Source organism: Phyllostomus discolor, chromosome 13 (assembly GCF_004126475.2).
Source record: "Phyllostomus discolor isolate MPI-MPIP mPhyDis1 chromosome 13, mPhyDis1.pri.v3, whole genome shotgun sequence".
Classification (NCBI taxonomy): Eukaryota; Metazoa; Chordata; class Mammalia; order Chiroptera; family Phyllostomidae; genus Phyllostomus; species Phyllostomus discolor.
In genome coordinates, this window is record NC_040915.2 from 40,206,251 (window position 1) to 40,227,680 (window position 21,430).

The window sequence follows — 21,430 nt, forward strand, 5'->3', positions numbered from 1 at the left end:
GTGCATGCGTGTGAGGGGATGTGCATGTGAGTGCGTGTGTCTACACCGCAGAGCTCTGGGGTTGGGGGATTCTTGGCCTTGCGCACACCACGTTCTGCCTGGGATCCGCTTTCCTCTCTATCAGGAAATGGCAGGAAGCCAACGAGAAGATCCAGGAGCTCCAGGCCAGCCAGGAGGCCAGGACGGAGCAGGAGCAGAGGATCAAGGTGAGGGGCTGCGCTTCGCCCTGGCCCACGTGCGGCGGGCGTCACCGGGGCGGCCCCAGCCCCCTGCCCTGTGGGGTGTGCTCAGGGGCCTCTGGGGACGTCGGCCCTGCTGCCCGCGCCTGCTGGGCTGGTTGCACTGGCCACGCCCTCACGTGCTGGGTGTGTGCGAGCGGCCTGGATGCCGCTGTGAGCGGGGGCGTGCGTCCTCCCGTGAAGCTCGCGTCTCTGGCGGGCGAGGGCTGACGGCACACACTCACAGAGGAGTGTGACCGTGTGACCGCTCACCCGCTGTGAGCCGGGAGGCGGTGCAGCCGGCCCCGAGAGGCCGTGCAGCTGGTGTGCACGGGGTCACGGTGCAGGGCGGCCTGGCCCTGCGGTCCAGGCTGTGCTGCTGCCCTGTGGGGGGGGGACAGTGACGGCAGCTCCCTGGCGGGGCTGCATGCCGCCTGGAGAGTGACACACTCCGCGCCCTGCCTGGTGATCCGCCTCCCTCCCCTGCACTTGCCCCCTCGGCCCTCAGACCCCCGGCCCTCCTCGCCTCGGGCCTCTCGCGGGCTGTCTCTGGCTGCTCTGCTAGCCCATGCCTCTCCCCGGCCTGTCTCCTCACCCTCACCGCTCCACGTGGCCCTGGCACCCTTCCCTGCCTCTCGCCCCCGCCCCCCCCCCCGGCTGCAGCCCTCGCCCCCTTCTCAGGGTTTGCTGGCCTGCACTGCCCAGCGCCTGTCTCTGCCCTGGACTCCCGGTCCTTGCTCGCAGAGACCTCCCCTGCCTTCTGTGTCACCCTGTGCCCGCCGTGGGCCCTGTCAGGGTCTGTCGAATGACCGACTCGTTTGATCCTGGTGTCGTGCTTCTGTCCCGTGTTGTGACTTGTCACTAAGGGGTGCCAGCTGTCTCCGAGGTGTCCTCAGGGGACTCGGGGGTGTCGGGGAGAAGACTCAGTCGCTGCGTGTGTGTGCAGAGCAGCGGAAGCAGGTCTTGCCCAGGGAACGGGAAGTCTTACTGGCCTGTGTGTTCGGGAGCCTGGGCTGAGCATCCTCGGGCCAGACGTGTGCTAGGTCCCTGCCCCTGCAGGCAGCACAGCACCGCCAAGTAACACGAGCGTGTGCCGTGCCGTGCCGAGGGCGCCACCCTGGAAGTGGACGCTGAGGCCCGGCACAGAGGCCTGGCCGGTGCCGCGGAGGTCGCTGAGGACCTGGGGCGGTCTGGTGTCTGTGACTCCCTGCTGTCCGCCCCGGCCCCCGCCAGGATCTGGAGCAGAAGCTGCTGCTGCAGGAGCAGGACGCCGCGATTGTGAAGAACATGAAGTCGGAGCTGGTGCGGCTGCCCAAGGTGGAGCGGGAGCTGAAGCAGCTGCGGGAGGAGAACGCCTGCCTGCGGTGAGGGCGCGGCCGGCGGGGCTGCCTGCGGTGAGGGCGCGGCCCGCGGGGCTGCCTGCGGTGAGGGCGCGGCCCGCGGGGCGGCCTGCGTGACTCGGCCCCTGTCCCTCGCAGGGAGGTGCGGGAGGCCAACGGGCTGCTCCGGGAGGAGGTGGAGGGGCTGCAGCGGAGGCTGAGCCGCCAGGAGAAGATGCAGGAGAGCCTGGTTGACCTGGAGCTGGAGCAGGAGGTGAGCGCGGGGGTCCCGTCATCCAGGGGGCTCCGCACGTTTCCGTCAGCATCCGGCCGGTCCCCTGAGACGTGGCGGCTGCCTGCTGGAGCCGTGGGCAGAGTCTCGGTCCCCGGGACGGCCGTGTCCCCGTCCCAGGCCTGTGCCTGCGTTTCCTTGGGTGGCACAGGGGAGCCGATGGTGCCCCTCCGCTGGCCTGGGCTAGGTCGACCCCTGGGCAACCCAGGAGCTCCAGTAGGGGCACAAGTACCGTGGGGGGCGGGGGGCGGGGGGCGGCGTGCGTGAGCAGGCCGGCCCGGCTGGGGCTGGCACTACTGAACGGGGAGGCGGGGCCGTGAACCGCTGGATGTGGGCGGCTCTGGAAGCTGGAGGAGGTGAGGAAGTGGATGGTTTCCCTAGAGCCTCCAGGAGAGCAGCCCTGCCGCCTCCTCCTCCTCCGTGGTTTCAGCCCCGGGCGGTCAGACCCCTGCAGCGTGGGGCTCTAAGGCAGAGAGGGCAACTGTTGCAGACGGTGCCGTAAAGAGACATCGTTGGCGGTGAGAAGCGAAACATTGTTCCCACTCACAGACCCGAAGGGCTGCGGCTCGGAGTCTTCTCCCCATGTCTGTCTGTCTGTCTGCTGGCGGGGTCACGGGCGGCAGGCACTCTGTGGGACCTCGTAGGGAGGGCCGTGGGACGTCAGTGCCCAGAGTTCCCCCATTCTCCTCCGGGCGGGCGGGGCTGCGGCCCAGAGAGGAGAGTCTCTGTCCTGCCCGGTGCCCGTGAATTTGGGCCAAAACTCAGACCCCTGGCTGGGGCCTCTCTGTCCCTCTGCCCCGGGCCGCTGCGGCACTTCTCCCCAGCTGTGCCGGGGTCTGGCAAGAACGGCTGCCTCCTTTGAAGGGTGCCGAGCGCTCCCACCACTGAGCTGCTGAGGCCCGTGGCCAGCCTCCTCCGAGGCCAGGATTGTAGCTCGAAGGGACAGCCCTAGGACTGAGCAGTTTCTCGCCGGAGGTAGTTTATTTTGAAACTGGTTACTATTCAGGCTCTGGAATCACTGCCTAGCTTTAGATCCTGTTGCGGGTGCTCGCTGGCTGTGCGACCCTAGGCAGCTTACTTAATCTCTCTGTTCACCCGTGCATGTGGTGAGGGGTGGCAGCGTTGGCTGCAGTGCAGAGAGGACTAGCCAGGCCGCGCCTGCCACTGACGGGGGCGCAGGGGGCACTTGAGCAGCGGGGTGAGTGCGTTCCGACCCTGCGCCCCTCTCTGGGTGAGGGGCAGGTGGGCAGAGCCCGGAGCCTGCCTTCCCCGCGGTTGCGTTCTAGAGGGGCAGGGAGCCCCGGAGAGTTCCCCCCACCTGCAGGCAGCACTGGCCAGGGGGAGGCGCTCCCCTCACCCCGTCCCCAGGGCTGCCTCCCTCCTGCTGTGGGGCCGCGGGGCCTGGGCTGCCTGGCAGGTGGGAGGCATTGGGTTCCAGGGCTCAGTCTGTCTGCTGGGTGTCCTGAGAGCAGCTGGGAGACTGGGGGGAGGCAGCGGCCCCCTGAGGGTCCAGGGGGGTGTGGGCCACCCGGGAGGCTGTGTGCTCGCCCACCCGCGGGCCTTGCGGCCTGCTGGGAACCTGCAGAGGGAGGGGATGGGGACGAACAGGGTGTTGGCGTGCGGTCCTCAGCTGGGAAGCAGGCTGCCCGCCTTGGAGCGGACTTGGAGCGTCTCTGCATCTCGGCTCAGACATGAGGGCGGGGTCCCCCCCAGGGGTGGGGGGGCTTGGCCGTCAGCGTCACTGTCAGCTTCGTGTGATGGGGTCCGGTGTGGGGGTCTGTGGGCGCACGGGGGGTGGGCGAGAGCGGGGCGAGGGGCGAGGCAGGGTGGCGGGAGGGCCTCGGGGCCCGTGCGCAGGGGTGACGGCTCGCGCTCTGCGCTGCATCTGCCCTGTCTTTTCAGAGGCTGCTGGCGAAGCTGCGAAGCTGGGAGCGCCTGGACCAGACCACGGGCTTGAACATCAGGTAGGCGGAGGTGCCGGGGCCTTGGCGTCCCCCACTCTCTGTGCACCAGCTCCCAGCCCCGCGGCAGGGGCCCCGGCGGCTGAGGAGGCCGGTGCCTTCCCTGCTGGAGTCTTCAGGGCACCCTCGCTCAGCGGTGGAGGCAGGGACAGGGCTGGACCCCAGAGTGCGCTGGGCTGGCCAAAGGAGGAGCGGGGACTTTTGGCCCGGCCCGGCTCTTCCTGCCCAAGATGGCTCAGCTGACCAAGCCTGGCCACCAGTGGGCCACGGCATGGAGTCTGCCCCTCCTGTGCCACCCTGCTACTCCCCGGGCCCCCGGGCCCCACCCGAGTGCTGTGGGTGAATCGGCAGGCCCGTCGCACGGGACGCCGAGTTCGCAGTGCGTGACCTGGGCTGGAAAGCCAGCCTGCCTGCCCACTGCTGAGCGGTGGCCGGTGTCCGCCTGGCCTGCCTCGTTGGGCTGTCCAGAGCAGAGGACTTGCTTTGCCTACGTGCTGGGGATGCGGTCGTTCCTGGGGGGAGTCGTCCCCGTTGGGCACGTGGGGGGGGGCAGTGGATGAAAACACAGTTGCAGAAGATCGTTGTCCCGGGCGGGCCGATGCGGCAGCCTCCTCCGCTTGCCCGTGTTGACCTGGTGCCGGTGAGGGGAGCAGGCTGCAGGGCCGGGCGGCGGCCCTCCCGGGTGCAGAGCCGCACGGCCGAGCCGGCCCCGTGTGCTCTGACGGGCAGGGTGGGCGTCTTCACCCTGCCTGCCCTCTGTGGGGCACGGCCCCTCCGTCCCCAGCGTCGCTCCACGGAACCCCTGCCAACCGCCTGCCTCTGCAGCCTGGTCGCTGCCGGTTGCCCCGGCCTGGGAGGCGTGTGGTGGAAGGTGGGTCACTCTGGATCAGTGCTTGCAGCCCGGGGCACGCGGCCTGTGGGGTTCAAAGAGCCGTCTGTCGTTTCATCTGCTCGCGTGGCTTCCAGGCCTTCGTGTGGTAGCCGGCTTCCTGGGACCGGGCAGCCCTGGAAGCTGCTGCTGTGGAGAGCCGTCCTGTGGTTGCACCGCGGGGCTGCGGGTCGGGGCCGGCGGCCATGCCCATGGGCGTCACCGGCTCCGCCGTCCCTCACTTGGAAGTGCCGCTCCGTCTTCCTCCTGTTGCCTCTCGGAGTCACGGGGACTCGGCCTGCGGGCCGCGGGGCCCGGACTCACGCGGGGCGGCCCAGCGGGGCCTGGGCGGTCTGTGCTCCCCCCCCGTCTCCGGGCTCGTTAGCTCGCCGCAGAGCCTCTTCCCCGCTCCCTGGGGGACGCGTCTGAGAGGCGCCGCCGTGACTTCTCTCTCGGGCGGGAGATCAGAGGCCTGCGTGCGCCTGATCGGGCCGCCCGCCGCGGCGGCTGAGTGCCCAGCGGGCCACACGCACGGGGCCCTGCACAGGCCCCGCCTCTGGCCAGGCTGCCCCCCCCCCCCCCCCCGGGCCCCAAGGCCAGGGCAGGAGGCGCGGCAGCTCTCGGACGCCTCTGAGGCGGTCGTCCTGTCGTTGGGAGGGAAGGCGGTGCCCGGGGCACGGCCCCCAAGGGGCCACGGCGCCCGAGGGGCCACGCACGGACTCGCACTTAGCGCTGCCTGCGGGAGGGGGCTGGGGTGGGGGCGGGGCGTCCCCGTGGCCCCCGTGAAGGGCAGGTTTTCTCTCCCGTGCTCTGCGGTCGGTTGCGTCGGGGCCGCCTCTGGGGCTCCTTGGGGACCGCGGCTCCTCTGCCGTGCCTTTGCTGTTCCCACCGGGCGTTGTGGCAGGCCCCAGCTCTGGCACCCCACGCTCCACCTAAGTGCGTGTGGGTGCGTGTGGGTGTGTGTGGGTGCGTGTGTGGGTGTGTGGGTGCGTGTGGGTGCGTGTGGGTGCGTGTGGGTGTGTGTGGGTGCGTGTGGGGGTGTGTGGGGGTGTGTGGGGGTGCATGACCGGTGCTGGGTCTCAGACTTGGGCTGCGAGTGCAGCACCACCAGAATCCCCGGGAGAGGGCCGCACAGATGTGGACTCCTGGGTCGGCCTGGCCTGCTGCCGGCTGGAGTCTCGGGGTGGCCGTGAATGCTATGAGGAGGGGTGGCTATCTTTTTTGCTGCTTTGTGGGCAGTTTCTAGAGATTTCTGAGCAGGGAGGGTGACTTGGTGGAGCTCCTGTTCAGTGACCTTGGTGGGGGGTGGGAGATGGGCAGAGGGACACAGGACACAGGGAAACGCTGGGGGCGCTTCTGCAGCGTGGGGTCCTGCCGGAGGGGCACCGCGGGGGCGGGGGCTCTGTGCCAGGAGGGGCGTGTTCCGAGGGTGCTGTTGTCTGGGTGCTTGGAGGTGGGCTCTGCCAGGAGCGGGGCTGGGCTGGACACCCCCCGCCCTCGGGGGTCAGTGGAGCAGGAATGACAGTCTGGACCCTGTGCAGGTGGGCAGACCTCTGAGCTCTGCATGGTGCGGTCTTTCTTTGGTAAAGATTTTGTTTGCTTGTTTTGGAGAGGGGAAAGGCAGGACAAAGAGAGGGAGAGAAAAATCAACGAGTGGTTGCCTCTCGAGCGCCCCCTACGGGGGACCTGGCAGGTGGCCAGACGGGGAGTGGAACCAGCGATGCTTTGGTTTGCAGGCCGGTGCTCCGTCCGTTGAGCCCCACCAGCCAGGGTGGGTGTGATCTCCTGATGCCTCTGCTTCCACATCTGTGAACGGAAGGGCTCTTCTAGAAAACTGGTTTCTCACCAGTGGTCACGGGTCTCTCTGAGTGTCTGAGCAAAGTCACGGACTTTCTTCTCATGCAGTCCCGTGTTTGTGTGTGGGTGTGTGTAGACACACAGCTTCATGTGCTAGTTCAGGGACTCATGGCCCCGGAGCGCGAGCAGCCGGCTTTAGCTGGTGGCAGCAGGTCAGGGCCCAGGAGATGCCCTGGAAGCAGGGGTTCGAGGGGCTGCCAGGCATTTGGGCCTGGTCTGGTGGGCGTGCACTGTCCGGCCCCGAGTCAAAGCACGGCGGTGACTTTGGGACAGACCACTCGCTCAGGGCATGTGAGGACCCCGGGCTGTGGTCTGTGCCCAGTGCCCCCTGGGTTCCCGAGAGCTGTCACCACTAGGTGGCACACCCCCCTGGTGATCCTGGCTCCCGGGCCCTCGGAGCCTCGAGTCCTGGAGCCACCCTTGGTCCGCCTGGGCTTCTGGGTTTGGGTCCGTGGCGCCTCCTGGCCCGCACCGGCCCCCTCAGGCCTTCCCCCTTGGAGCCGGGCTTGCCTGCACAGGGTGGGTGCCTGTGGTCTGCCGCTGCTGCTGCCGCTGCCTGTGGGCGGCCTGCTGGCTGCTGCGGACTGTCCCCCCGCTCTGTTCTTCGCAGGCGGGAACAGCACCTGTGCGCCCCCTAAGGTCCCAGCTCTGTGAGCTGGCGGAGTCGCTCCTCTGTGGACGGCACCGCGGCCTCTCCTGGGGGCGTGGGGCGCCGTGGCCTCCCCGACCGGAACAGAGATCTGCTGGGACACCTGCAGAGGCCCAGCCCCTGGAGAGGGCGTGAAGAAGTAGGCGGGGGGGGGGGGGGACCACAGGACTGAGGTCACCTTGCTCCTGGTTTGGGGTTTGTTACATCGCAAAGAGCTCCTGGCTTCCTCTCGCCCCCCCACGGTCTCGGCCCGGCCCCCGCCCGGAGAGCCCCAGGGCACTGTGGGCGCACGGGGCCAGGCCTTCCTGGAGCGGAGCAGGGCGGTGCGGCGGCTCCTCAGCCCCCGGCTGTTCTGGTCCCTTTCCAGGAAGCAGCGCCGTGTCGGCCGCGTGAATTCCTGGAAGTGGGATTTTCGCTCAGAAGACGCTGGTCTTCGAAACCCATGGACGGTGCTGAGTCGCCCCCAGGGATGTGCTCCTTCCGTTTCCAGCCTGGGGCGTGAGCGGCCGCCTGCCTGGGCAGCCTGCTGGCAGGGGAGGCACCCAGGGGCGAGGGGGGCGGGGCTCTGGGGCTTTGGCTTTCCAGAAGCCTCCCTAGCCGCGTGTGTGGGCGGGCCCTCGGCCCGCCGGCGGGGGCTGCGTGTGTGCCCCCGCAGCCTAGCCCGTCTCGTCTCCAGAGGAGCTCACTGGCTCGTGGCAGGGCGACCCTCTGGCTTCGCTCCCTGCCCGGACGCTCTGTGCAGTCGGGCCGGGAGGGCGTGGCCACCCCGTTGCTGTGCGTGCAGGCCGGGCGGCTCTGGGGGCTGCGGAGGGTGCTGACGGGGGAGGCTGCAAGGCAGGAGGCTCTGCCAGCCCTGAGGCCGGCCAGCTCCGCGGCCCCCAGACTGCTGACCGGTCACCTGAAGCGAAGGCCGGGGACCCACGAGGGCTGACCTGCACGTTCCCCAGGACGTCTGTGGGGGAGCCAGCTGGCACGCCGCGGGGACGAGCTTCCCGACGCGGGCGGCCCATTGGGAGGACCGGGCGGGGGGCATCGTTTCCTGCCAAGGAAGGGCCGCATCGACCCGCCGGGACCCTTTCGTCACCCTGGTTACCGTGTGGGCAATCTCCAGCCGCCCGGGCGGAGGGCCGGCCGCGCTCGGGAGGTGGGTGTGAGCGGTCAGGCGTCTAGGTCTGTTTTGATTGGTCTTGGATGGTTTTGTTTGGAGGCGTAGGGGTTGGGGGAGGGGGACGGGCGCCCTCTGGGGCCTGGGCCTGTGCGGTGCGGTGCTGAGGCCCCTGCTAGCAGCCCCAGAGCCTTGGGGTGGGCCCGGGCCCCGGACGGGAGGCCGCTGTTCCCCAGTGTTGCTCACGGCCACCCTTTAGCCGCGGCGCCTTCTCCTGTGGCCGGGCTCCTGCCTGCTTCCGCTGGGGACGTGGCGTCTGTGTCTGTGCTGGTCTCCTCAGCCTGGAGGCTTGTGAGTCGAGGGCAGCCCTCGTCTCAGAGTCCTGCACCCAGCGGCCGGGGCATCTCACACAGGCCCGTGGGCGAGGGCGGGCGTCTGACCGCTCTGTTTTGGGCACTGGTGTCCGGTTCGTGGTGGCTCCGAGCGCAGCCTCTTTGGGCTGTTGTGACGAGGCCCCCGCCTTCCCCACACTCTCGTGGCCCGCGGGGACGGGCAGCCTGGCGCGTCCCTCCGCGGGTCCCCGTGTCTGTCCCGTCCCACTCGTCCTGGGGACCCACGAGCGGAGTGCGTGCTGGGCCGGGGTCCTGCCCCAGCCAGGGCACCCGGAGTGGGGGTGGAGCGCTGGGCACAGCCCCCTGGCATGTGGTCCTCACCCCCCCCCCCCCCCGCCCTGAGAGTGGGAGGCACACACTCTCGGGGGACCGCGCAGCAGTGTGAGGGGCCGCCGGGGCCAGGAGGGGGGCGCCTGGTGCTCCGGGAGCTTCCGGGGGCCGCACCGAGGAGGGGTGCTGTTTCTGGTATTACTGGTATTTCTTGTGATTTGGGCGTTTTTGTTGTTTGCTGGAGCTTTGCTGCAGTGTCACGACGGCCCAGCAGGGGTCGCTACCAAGCTCTCTAACCTTGCATCTTAGGGTGCGGAGAGTTGTGGTAACTGACGATTCCTGGGTTGGCGGAAAGGTCTGCGTGGTTTCCTTCTGTAAAACAAAAGGACGTTTTTCATTTTCACCAGCAGCTTTACTGATTTGGGTGCATTTTGAGTGTGTTGGCTCTCTCCCGCTATTGGCTCCCAGGGGGCAGAGGTCAGGGGGCTGCTGAACGTCTTCCTGTGCAGGAGACAGCCCCACGGCAGAGGGTGATCGGGCCGAACCGTCAGCGACCCCCGGAGCCTTCGCGAACCACTCTGACCCGCGGGGTCAGCCGCAGCGCCTTCTCCGTCCACCGCACACAGCTTTTTCCCCGCATCTCGGTCGCACTTTTACCTTCCGTGAAGTAAAGCGTGACGTGCCGAACACGTCGCACGCCCTCTCCCGTCGTCGGTGTCGAAGTGGCCGCACAGGAGCCCGCGGCTCCGACTCTCCTAGAAGACGCAGGCTGCCGCGGCAGCTGCTGCGGCGCGGCCTCGCAGGGGTGCTTCGGGTGGAGCTGAAGACCACCCAGCCTGCTGGAGCCGCCGCGAGGAAACGGAGAAGCGGGCTCTCCGGCCCGCCCGACACCTCCTCCCGTTCTGCCCACGGGGGTCGGCGGTTCTCCCTGGGACCGAGCAGAGGGCACCTGCCACGGGGCAGGTGCGGGGCGGGCGCGGGGCGGAGGCTGGCGGCTTTCCTCCGCGGAGGGTCCAGGAGCCAGCGCTCAGGGCTCCGCCCGCGGCCCGGGAGAGCTCTGCTGCTGGTGCTCGGCTCTGCCTCCGTAGCCCCGCACTGGGCGGCCAGCGCCCACCCTGCCGGCCTGGCAGTGGGACGTGCGTACTGGAGTGGAGACGACCAGGGTGGAGCCGGGACTGTGGGTCCTCGTTGCGGGGAGGCTACCACAGACCAGACACGAGCCAGTGGGGGCGGGTGCTGGGGGGATGCGGTGTCCAAGGCAGGTGGCCTGCCGACCCCATGTGGGGCCCAGGGCTGGCCTGCCGGCGTGGAGCCCTGCCCGCTCTCGTCGCCGCACCTGGAGACCACTGTGGGGCGTCCCGCACACACGGGGTCACGTTCATCACGTTCTCTCCTCCTCTCCGGTCTGGGAGAGTCTGGCCACAGGATGGGACCTTGTTCGAGGTCGTTCCTGCAGGTGACCAGTGCTCGGCCGGGTGTCCGAGGCTCGGGGGCAGCGCCCGTCCTGCCGGGCTCGCCGTTGTGCGGGGGTGTCACTGCGGGCTGGAGGCATCGGAGGGGGGCCCAGCTCCTGCGGGGCGGGGGGGGTGTTCAGGAGGACAGTGCCCTCCCGACTCGGTCCCGGGTTGAGACGGGCTCGTTTCTCCTTCGCCTTCCTTCCTGCCTGCCTGCAGCCGAGAGTCCCAGCAGCAGGTGCCGTGGCCCCGTCCGCTGTGCGCAGCAGGTGCTTGCTGAGCACGGACAGCGGGGCCGACCCCAGCTGGAGACGCCGCCCTGCCGTGTTCCAGGCCTGGGAGCCAGAGTGGGAGGGTGGGGGAGCCCCTCTGGGAGGGAGGACGGTCTTTCCGTGAGGGGGCGGGCTACCAGAGCGTGGCTGGGGCACCTCCTCCCGTCCCCTGTGATGGCTGCACCACGAGGGGCTGGCTGGGACCAGGCTCCAGCTGCCTGCACCGGAGCGGGGTCGGGAGCGGGGTCGTGGCACCCGCGGGTCTCCCCTGGTTGGGGGGGTGGGGATGTGTGAGCCTCGTCCGTCCCAGCGGCTCCTCTCTCAGGCTGCCCCGGCTTCCTGACTGCGGGCCGTGCCTCGGGCTCCCGTCCTTGCTGCGCGAGCAGGAGCCACTTCCTCCCCATGGGCGCAGGGCCTCGTGTTCCTGGCGGGCGCAGCCGCGGGCTGGAGTGCTTTCCTTTGCTGACAGCGCTTGCCAAATTAATTTTATTTAATTATCTCCCAGGGCTAAGCTTGAATACATTTTGTGTTAAATTCACAGTTTTCCCCTTTTCTAAACGAAATGGACTTCATATCCTTGTTAAAATCTGATTAAAACTAAAATTGAGTTTTTTGAAGTCTGATTGTTCCATGAAATGGAATTTTTAAACCTAATTATGGTTGGATTTGCATATGCTTTTCAGCACCATTGAAAAGAAGGTGGAAATGAATTTATTAATGGCATCCTTTCCTGTGGTTTCCTCGGGGCACGCCCTTCTCCCCACCCCCCCTGGGAGGGGGGTGCTGCAGACCCCGCTCCCTGCAGGGCCCGCGCCCCGGGGGTCTGCTCAGCGTGCTCTGTCTGCCCTCTGCTGCTCCGCCAGTTCGGGCAGCCGATGGGGTGCCTGCCTCGCCCAAGCCGCTCCCTGTAGTCTGAGCTCTGGGCCCTGAGAGGGAGGGCGGAGAGGGAGCGGGGGCTTCGGCCTCTGGGGCCTCCCCTCTTGGGCCCAGCCGTGGGTTCGCAGCTACTGAGCTGCCTGCACCCTGGCTCTGGACCACACGGGTGTTTCCGAAGGCGCAGGTGGACGCACTCTCCCTCGTCCCACGGAAGTAAGGAGGGGCTTTCGAGGACCGCCTCCGCATTCTTGGGGAAGCGCCGTGCTCCGGAAAGGGTGCCTCCCTCCGGAGAGGGTGCATCGCGCTGCCTGGCCCCGCTCTCCCGGGGGCCCAGGCCCCTCTGTCCTGCCACGGGGTGCCCCCACAGAGCTCCGCACAGCACTGTGGCTGCCTTCTCGGGGTCCGCGGTCGGGCGGGTCTGTGCTGGGGGCAGGTGCCCCCCGGGGCCCTCTGCAGGGCCAGAGCAGTGCGGGGGTGGGGCTGGGCCGGCGGGCGCCCCTGCCCCAGGGCTGTGGGGAAGCGGGGAGGGGGGCGGGCAGCCTGAACACCTAGTGCGCATCATGCTGTGAGCTTCCGTGGGTCGCCCCGCTTGCCGTTGGGCCCCACTTCGGCCCTGGTTCCAGCGGCCGGTTGCTCTGTGTCCTTGTGGCCTGGTGCGTGGGGACCCTGTCACCTGTGCCGTGGTCGTGGGGCGGCAGCCTGGCCTGCCGGGAGCGCAGGGCCTGTCCCCCTGGCCTCCGTGCCCTCTGCCTGCCAGGCGCGCCCGTCCTCGGGCACCAGGACCGCTCCCTCTGGGAGGGCCCGCTCCCCTCGGCAGGCGGGGCCGGTGGCGTGGAGCCTCGTCCCGTGCTCTGTCGCACGAGGACGCTTGTCACGGAGCGCGTGACGCTAACGGGTGACGAGGTGAGGGGACGGTTTCCCACGGTGCCACCGAGAGGCAGCCGCTCCCGAGAGACTCCTTTCCCTCGGTTTTCAGCGTCGCTCTGTGGGCTGAAACCCGGTTCTGTGCGTGTGGGCCTGTGGCCTCCCGCTCGGTGCCGTGGGTCTCGGCGCGGGTCCCTGGAAGCGCTGGCCGTGCCGGCCGCCCCGGCCGCTGGGCGTGGGTTGCGTCTGGCCCCCCGCGGAGAGCAGCACAGAGGGCGAGCCCCGAGCACAGCTCTCCTGTGGAGGCGCGGGGGGAGAGCGGGCCAGCCACACGACCGCGTCTGCCCCGTGTGAGTCCTTCTGTGGCTCGACCCCCGCGCAGAGTGAGCCCGAAGTCTCTGTGTGCCACGGCCCCTGCTCGCGCCCTCCCTCCGCTCTGGAATCGCGCTCCCTCTCGATGGCCCCAGAGCTCCCGGTGTGTCTGTGCCCAGGACTCCTCCTCCCCCCGCTCTGCCAGGAAGCTCCCCTCCCTTGGCTTCTCCCACAGGGCTCCCGTCCCTCCAGGGAGCAGCGTCCTGGGTGGGGATGAGGGCGTCTGCTCCCCGAGTCACTCCTCTCGCTGAAGGGGCCCCTGCCCTGCTCTCCCCCGGGTCCGCTGCGTCTCCCTGGGGTCCTGTGCGGGGCCAGGAGCGTGTTGTGGCGAGGGCTGCCTCCCTGGAGTGTCTGTGCCCGAGCAGGCCGCCGTCCCTGCGGCCCCTGCGAGAGGGGCTCCGAGCCCACCGCTGTGGGTGCTGCAGCCCGCTGCCTCTGCTGGAGGGCTCCTGGCGGGTGGGCCGGGCCGGTCGGGGGGCCGGGAGCAGCGCTCAGTCTGTCAGCGGGGGGCTGTGCCGACCCTGGAGCACGAGAGTCGTGGCCAAGAGCAGGGCCGTCGGGAGCACCTCGGGTGTCTCCGTGTGCAGTCGGGGGTGAGCCTCGACCGCCCTCGGTTCACAAGCCCACGTGGGCCCCTGGGTGCCCCCACTTCCTGGAGGCCGACCGCCGGGCCCCCGGGCCCTCCGCTCACGACTTGGGGTTGGCGCGCCCGGCCCACGTTGTGCTTGGGCCGGCCAGCCGCCCTTTGGGGCGTTGGAAGCACCGAGAGGATGGGCTCTTCCAGAGAGTGAGGGGGCAGGGCGAGAGAATGGCGGCGTTTGCTGGGAAGGTTCTGAGAGCTTTTTTTAGCTCACACGGTTCAAAGAGCGCCTCTCGTTAATCAGAAGAGTATTCCAGCATCCCGGAGGTGGTCACACAGCCTAATTGGAGCCCAGGCTGCTTTGAAGTCCCCGTAATCCTGCCTGAGCTGGCAGAGAGAATTCGAAGGCAGCACGAGTAGATGTGGAGTCTCTTCACCCTGTTTACGTGTGTCTGGGGACCCGTGTAATCCGTTTCCCGAAACGGTTAAGCCGGGTTGCTGGCTGGTGGACGGCCGGCTGAGAGCCGGCCTTCGTTAGGCAGAGCTGGATGCCTGTCCCGGGCAGGGCTGCAGCTGCTCTGGGGCCCCTGGACAGGCGTGGTCAGGCCGGCGCTGCCGATCACGGCTGTCCGCGTGCGGGTCCCGTGTGTGAGACGGAGCTGTGGCTGCGCTGACCTTGCGCACCAGCAGCCCTGACCGAGGCCGGCACGGCCGGACCACGGGGCCTCCTCTCCCAAGGAGGAGTGCGGACTGCTCCAGCCACTGGCCGCGGACTCGTCTTCCCAGTGGACCGTGGGCGTGCCTGCTGCTGCAGCCCCAGCCTGGCCGCGGAGGGCTTCCAGGAGCTGCAGGCCCGGGGCCCGGCCAGTCTGCTCAGAGACCGGGCCCCTCGCCCTCCGGGGCTCCGGCCCCCGCCCCTCCACCTCGCCCGCCTCACCCCACCTCACGGCCTCGGCGCGAGCACCGAAGCCCTCTCAGGAGGCGTGCTGCTGGGCGCTTCCAGCCCTGCAGGGCCCGATTTTGTCTCGCTTCTCCTTCCGGACACTTCCGCGCCCGTGCAGACCGTGCCGTCTGCTCGCTTCCTTCCCCGTCTTCGTGGAGGCGGTGGCGCCGCAGCGCGCTCACCTACGAAGGCCGCGGCCCCTTCGTCTCAAACAGACGCCGCCGCGCGCAGGAGCACCCACCCCTGCTTCACCGGCACGGCTGCGCGGGCGGCCCCGCGGGGCGACGCCCAGCTCCGGTGCGGTTTGGCCGGGCAGCTGACGGCCACTGGAAGCCCCGTGGCGGGCCGGGCGTCGTCCAGGCGCAGGGCCGGGGGGAAGCGGGCGGAGTCCGCCGCTCCTTGCCGTCACGGAGCGTGCGTTCTGGCTGCGGCGGAAAGACCGCGGACGCCAGAGTGCGAGGGAAGGGGCAGCGCCCACAGCACCTGAGGTGCGGCACCTCCTGCGGAGGGGAGCGGTGCAGGGCAGAGCGCCAGGCCGTGGGCCAGGGAGGGAGGCCTGCGGGGTGGGGCCAGGGTCCGCCCAGGGGCCCTCGGCGGCTCTGGGGCAGAGGCCTGGCGGAGTGGACAGGGAGCCGGCCCCGGGGCTGCCTGGGCGAGGCCTCCAGGAGAGGCAGCTGGAGGCCGGAGCTGGCCTGAGTCCATGGTCAGCGTTGGCGAGGCTGCACGGCTCCCCCTTGGCCTCGGGATGGGGTGCTTGGACGAGTGTTGCCCAGGGAGGCATGAGCCTCGACTTGCACTGTGGGTGACCGCTGTGGCGGCCATGTGGGGAGCAGGCTCCTGAGGGGCAGGTGCTGCACGAGGGGACTGTCACTCGGCCCTCACTCTGGTCCGGGGCAGGAGGGCAGCCTGGCACCTGGTGTCCTGGTGCTGCTCAAGGGGACAGGCGGCAGGGGTCTGGTTTGAGGGCGGCTCTGATGGGGCTGCCGGTGGACCGAAGTGGTTGTGCAGGGAGCCCCGGTGTGTCCGCCTTTGCTTGGCCCCGAGCTAGCAGGGGAGCGGCTGCGTCTGTGTCTCCGAGACGGAGAAGTGGACGGAGCAGGGTTCCGGGAGGAGGGTGGGCAGGAGCCTGGCCTGGGACGCGGAGTGCCAGGCCCTGCCTGGGGCAGGGGGAGGCGGCACGGCAGGCGAAGGGCTCCTGGCTCCAGAGTCCGCAGTCTCGGGCACACGCAGCCTGGGGCTGGGGCCGGGCCTCGAGGCTGCAAGCAGCCCAGGGTGGAGCTGGGTCTGGACTGGCGCGGGGGCCCCAGCATGCAGGGGCCAGCGCAGGGCTGGGGGGGGCCCACGTGTGGGGGTGTCCTGGTGGGGCGCCTGGGAGGAGCCGACACTCCGAGGCACCGCGAGGCGGCCCTCTGCGCCCCTCTGTGGAGTGCGGAGTTGCTGCTGGGTTCTGGTTGTCGCTGTTGCCTTCGTTTTAGAAACTGGTGCCGGGGCTCCTCTGTCAGACCCGTCTGCACAGGCGCTCTGGGCGTCAGCCGGAGCCCCTGCCTCTGCCGACAGTGGCCTCGAAGTAGCTGCTGCTGGGGCTGGAGCTGCTTCCCTGGGAGTGGTCTCCTGGGCTGACCCCCCCACACCCCGCCCTCGCGGTGCTGTGTGCACTGAGGTGGAGTCAGGATCCCCTTTCAGGCCCGTCGGCTAGAGGTGAAGGGTCCGCAGCCGCAGCCAGACCGAGGAGCGGCAGACGCCACAGCCTGAGCGGCGGCTGGAACTGCCGCTGCCCTGCCATCCTCGGCTGGAGGGTCCCGTGGCTGGGGGGTCCCCGCGGCCCTGAGCACCTCACGCCGGGCAGAGTGTCCCAGAGGGGCGGTCCTCCTGTGGGCGGGCCTGTGCTGTTCTGGGGCTGGAGGAGCACTCCCCCGTCCTGCCCGCTGCAGGAGGGCCGCTGACCCCCGGAGCGCCTTGGCCAACGCCCTGAGTAGCTCTGACCCCGGCAGGTCGGGGGGGCTCTGGAAGATAAACCCTCTTCCCGCCGGTCAGAGGTGCTTTGGCCTCTGGGGGTTGATTTCACGGGAGGTGACGGCTGTGCTTGTTTAGTGACCCTTTCTGCCCCGGCTGGTGTGGCCCCGTGGACTGAGCACCAGCTTGCGGACCAAAGGGTCGCCGGTTCAGTTCCCAGTCAGGGCATGTGCCTGCGTGGTGGGCAAGGTCCCCAGTAGGGGGCGCACAAGAGGCAACCGCACATTGATGTTTCCCTCTCTCTTCTTCCCTTCCCCTCTCTAAAAATAAGTAAAACATTAAAGAGTAGTCCTTCACAGTTCCACGTTTGCACCTGGGGCTCCCAGCAGGTGCCGGCAGTGTCGCCACGACTCCCTCCTGACAGGACAGAGTCCTGAGTCCCAGGGCGCCCTGGCCTGTCCCCTCCTTCCCCCAGCAGTGGGCGCGAGGGAGACCGTTGGCCCCAGGCAGCTCTGAAGTCGCAGAGCGCTGCTCCGGAGGGCGCCTCTCGTTTTCCTGGGGCTGGTGCTGGGGCTGGTGCTGGGGCCGAGGGTCTCGAGGGCGAGGGGGAACGGAAGCCGAGGTGCCCGGGGCTGCTCCTCCGCGCCGGGGCAGGGCGCTCGCCCTTCTGCCCTTCACACGGCACTTCACGGCCGCTGCACAGGGACTGCGTTTCCGCTGCGAAGTGAAGCCAGGCTTACAAAAGGCGTTTCCCCAGTGGGACGAGGGGCGCGCAGGCCGTGCTTTGAGCTGGGGCTGGGGGAGCCCTGGGCGGGCGCACGTGCTCAGGGTGTGCTCTTGGCCCGCAGGACCCCAGAGGACCTGTCCCGGTTCGTCGTGGAGCTGCAGCAGCGGGAGCTGGCCCTCAAGGACAGGAACAGCTCCATCGCCAGCAGGTAGGCCCGGCGTCTGGCTGGGGAGGGGCCCGGCTCCGGGACTGCTGTGGGGCGTGCTCGCTGTCCCTCCGGCCTTGGCCCGGTGAGCCCTGCGTCTGCCCCAGGGCCGTGAGACCCTGCGCAGGGGGCGCACTGTGCCAGGCACCGCTGCGTTTCTGGGGGCGGGCTTCCGGGACCGGGTCAGGAGCGCCTTGTCCTTGTGGCGGCGGGGGCTCCGAGGGTCCCCGTGGCGTGGGACGGTGGGTCCGGCTCCGGCATCTGGGAGGTCCACTGAGCCTCACGGGGCCTCCAGGACGCGGCCCGTGCTGCGGCAGCCGTGGCTGCAGCGTGCGGAGTGGGCTTCCTTCCAGAGCCACTGGTCCGGAGGCCGGGGGCACGCGACCTCTTCCGGGGCCTGGGTGGGCGCTGTCCTCCCGACACGCGGCACTCGTGTGTTTGCAGCACCGTGCCCGCCTCGGTGCCGCCGGTTGGCCCCGTCCTCACACTCGCTCCTTGGCGTCGTCCCCCTGACCTGTGGTCACTCCTGACCATTCACCCAGCTCTGCCTTCGTCCCCGTGGCCAGCCTCTTCTCGGCACTGCCCGCCCACCCCGACAGTCACGGGACAGGTCCCCCTGAAACGCGTGTCAGGCCACGTCTCTCGGCGGTGTTCCGCCTCTGTCTCCTTCAGCCGAGACTCCTCACGCCAGCCGGTCAGGATGGGGTCGGGCTCCGGTCAGCAGTAACGGGAGGGTGGACCGGTGCTTCCGTCCTTTCTGCTTCCGGCACACTCGCCCGTCAGCCCCGCCCTTCCTCCCCCGGGCGCTGTCCCATCTGCCCAGGCGTGGCCCCAGGGGGGTGGGTGAGTTGGCGCCTCTGGTGGCCTGCCAGCTGGTGGGGTGCCCCGCCCCGGCTGCTGCCGCTCTGTCCCGTCCTCGGCTGAGACCCGCACTGCGGCAGGTCCGCAGCCCGGAGCTGAGTGGGCAGCATCCGCCGGACGGCGCGCTTGGCTGTTTTGCGTTCAACCCGAGTGGCGTGGCGTCTCGTTTCCCAGCACGTGGCGCCCGGGAAGGCCGCTGTCCGGGCCGGCGGTGGGCAGGCCCCTCCCTGCGGCACCCTCCCGGGCCGGGGGGCAGTGCCTGTGAGGCCCCTGCCCTCAGCAGCGTGCGCTTCTTCCTCGACCCCGGGCGCAGCGACCCGACCCCGGGCGCGGTGCTGCTGTGCGCCGGGCAGGCCCTGGCCGGGGGCGGGGGGTTGGGGCGTGTGCATGCGCACACACACATACACACACACACACACACACGTGTTCTCGCTCGGGTGGGAGCGAGAGAAAGCGTGGGGGTGTGTGTTCAGCCGGAGAGACGAGTGCTCCGTGGCTGCGGAGTCGGCCGGCGGGCGGCGCGCAGGGGGAGGGCCTGTCCGGCTCGGCGGCCCGAACAGGGGAGCTCCCCGGAAACCGGAGGGGACGGTGCGCGCCTGGGGCCTGGGCGCCCCTCTCTGACTCTGCCGGGCCGGGCCGGGGCTCCCCTCCACTCTGGTGCCCGTCTCCCTCCTCCTTGCGTGGCCACTGGGCCGGAGAAGAGAGCCCCGCGGCCCCCGGCTGCTGTGGCTGGAGGGAGGGACCGAGGCCGTCTGGCGGGCCTGCGGGGCGCCGCCCTGCCTGCAGTGCCGCGTTTGGCCGCGAGGTGGCGCCGGAGCGCCTGGAGCCACGTCTCCTGGGCAGCCCTCAGCGCCTCCCCCGGGGCCTCCCCGGGTGGGGCGGGTTACCGCGCGCACACGTGTGGGGGACAGTGCGTGAGGCCGAGGAGGGCTGGCTCGAGGACGGGCCCTGGAGGAGCTCGCCGGAGACGTCCCCGGGATGGCCCTTCTGTCCCCGCCTCCCCTCCCGCCCTCTCCCCTCACCGAAGGCCGCGGCCCCTGGCGCCCCCAGAGACCCTTCCGCAGGCCCCACACGGCGCCTCTCAGGCTGGGCGGGACGTCCACCGCGCGTGGCCCTGGGCCCCTTGGAGTTGCTGTCGTTTTCCAGGCCGTCTGGCTCCGCCCCTGCGACGAAGCCCCTGCCGCCCCTCGGAGATAGCCCAGGCCCTCCTGGGGCCCCGCGGGCCGTCTGGCTCAGGGTCCCGCCTGGCGTGCCTGTGTGGCTGCCGGCGGGGTGGTGTTCGATGGGCGGCTGGGCCTGGGGGCCGGCCCCCGTCTGGGGCGCGCCGGGACGGCAGCGGCAGAGGGCCCCCGCGCCTCTCCCAGGCTCGTGCGGAGCCGGCGTCGGGACGTGACGGCGTCGGGACGTGATGGGTGGACCTTCCGGCCGCTGGCACTCGGGGGGTTAACTCCCCAAAGGACACGTCAGAGCGTGGCTCCCGCGTTGGGGCGGGCACTCAGTCGGCCCCTCTCTGCCACGTGGTGTCCTGGGACGGCCACTAGCGTGGCCCTGGTCCACGGCCTGGACGCAGAGGGCCTCCTGCTGGTGCTCAGGTGTGGGCTGCGGCCCAGTGCGCCCGGCGCAGGGGCCGAGGGGCTGTGTCTCCCGCAGGCTCCGAGGTGACGCCGCTGGTCCGGACCACAGCGGGAGCAGCCTCGGGCTCCCGAGGGCAGAGCCGCGGGGCTCTCGGAGAAGCCTGGCCTCACTGGGTCAGGGTTGTCGGCCGCGCACTTCCCAGGCCCTCACTCTGGTGCATGCGCTCCCGGGCGCTGCTCCCCCGGGGTGGCCCGTGTGGCCCAGCACGGGCCCTGCCCGCTGCCAGCTGAGGCCTCCAGCTGACCTCTGGTCCTTTCACTGAATGTGCAGACCAGGAGGTTCCGAACCTCTGCGTGGGACTGTGGCCCAGCCCGTCCCTGCGCTCGATGCTGTGGAGTCCGCTGACCCGCGGTGTCACCTGGGGCCTGGGGATGCCCCCCACCCCCAGCTCTCCCGACCCTGCCCGGGTGAGGTGGGACTAAGCCCTCCCTCCGCGCCCCGTCACCGCATTGCCTGAGGTGGCCCTGGCAGGGACACTAGATTTCGTCCCTGTGGCTCTGGAGGTGGCGGCAGGCGGGGCCTGCCTCCGGAGGGCAAGGGCAGGCTGCGGCCGAGGCCGGGCCAGCTCCACTCGACTGGCCACAGCACCCGGCTGCCCACCTGCCGGCACCACCAGACCCCGGGTCCCTCCCCAGCGAGACAAGCCGCCGAGAGACAAGCCCAGACTGTTTCCTGCGTGGTTCACGTCTCCACACTTAAAGTGGCGTTTGCATATTCATAGTCTTTTAAATAAGTTTTATTGTTAGGGCACGTGGAAGTGGATAAAATGTGAAACTTCCCCTTGTATTCAAGCACTGGAAAAAATTCATCCTCAAAGTGAAATCAGTTTCTAAGCAGCCAGCTCTGTGGCGGCTGCTGTAGGAAAACCGCTCCGGAAGCCAGCGTGTTCCAGGTTCACGTAGCCGTGCCCTTGGCCCGTCGGCGGGTGGGCCCTGCGTGTGGGGCCGCCTGCACCCGGCCCAGGGGCCTGTCACTCCTCTGGGCGTCTCCTGGCCGGGACCCTGCTATCTCCCATGTCCCGGGGACTGTGTCCCCACCCCCTCTCGGCAATGGACGTGAGGCAGTCAAGACTCGGGTTTTGGAGGTGGCTAGGCTTTTACCCAGGTCTGCTGGGCGGCCTCTTGTGGGTGAGTCCTGCCGTCCCCAGGAGCTGGCTGGACTCTCTTCCCTCCCTCCTCTTCACCCTCTGCACCAGAGGGGGGCTGGTCACTAGGCTGCCCACCTCGCTGCGGCCCTACGTGTGCAGCAGCTCGGGGCCGGGAGGGAGCCCCGCTCTGGCCCGACAGCGGCTCGGGGGTCGGTGTGGGTGTGGTCCTGAGCCGTGCCCAGCCTGCCCTCAGCCTCAGCTCACTGGACCGGGGAGCCCGGACCACACGCCCTCGCTGCGTGGGTGGAGCAGCGTTCCCCGGCCGGGCCTCCCTGGGCGCCTTCCTCACAGGCGAGGGTTCGGATGCACCGAGCAGCCAGAAGATTCGGAGGCTGGCCGAAGGGCTCCCTCACGCCGCCCCTTGTGCAGCAGGGGACACTCCGGTGTGGCCCACTTCTGCTCGTGTCCACGTGTTGGGGGGCGTCTCCAGTCTGACACCACCGTGGCTGCGCGTGGGAAGAGCCGGGCCCTCCTGCTGGCGACACCCAAGCGCCCTGGCAGCTTCACGTGGACTGCGGGGGCCCCGGGTGGGGCCCGTCCTGCTCAGCCGGGAGGCCAGCGCTGCAGGGGGGTGGGGGTGGGGGGGCGCGCGTGAACGAGCGGGAAGGGG

General features: G+C 69.8%; 1 protein-coding gene across 4 annotated transcripts in view; it reads left to right on the forward strand.

Moving 5' to 3' along the window:
• MAD1L1 (mitotic arrest deficient 1 like 1) overlaps positions 1-21,430 on the forward strand; it is a 106,276-nt gene that overhangs the window by 10,872 nt on the left and 73,974 nt on the right. For 2 of the 4 annotated variants that reach the window (XM_028527810.2, XM_036014632.1), the window contains exons 6-10: positions 125-206; positions 1,452-1,582; positions 1,697-1,811; positions 3,732-3,793; positions 17,094-17,180. In XM_028527810.2, coding sequence (XP_028383611.1) covers positions 125-206; positions 1,452-1,582; positions 1,697-1,811; positions 3,732-3,793; positions 17,094-17,180 — 477 coding nt within the window. Of the gene's footprint in view, positions 1-124; positions 207-1,451; positions 1,583-1,696; positions 1,812-3,731; positions 3,794-17,093; positions 17,181-21,430 lie in introns of those variants that run through there. The other 2 variants (XM_036014633.1, XM_036014634.1) reach the window with 2 other exon arrangements.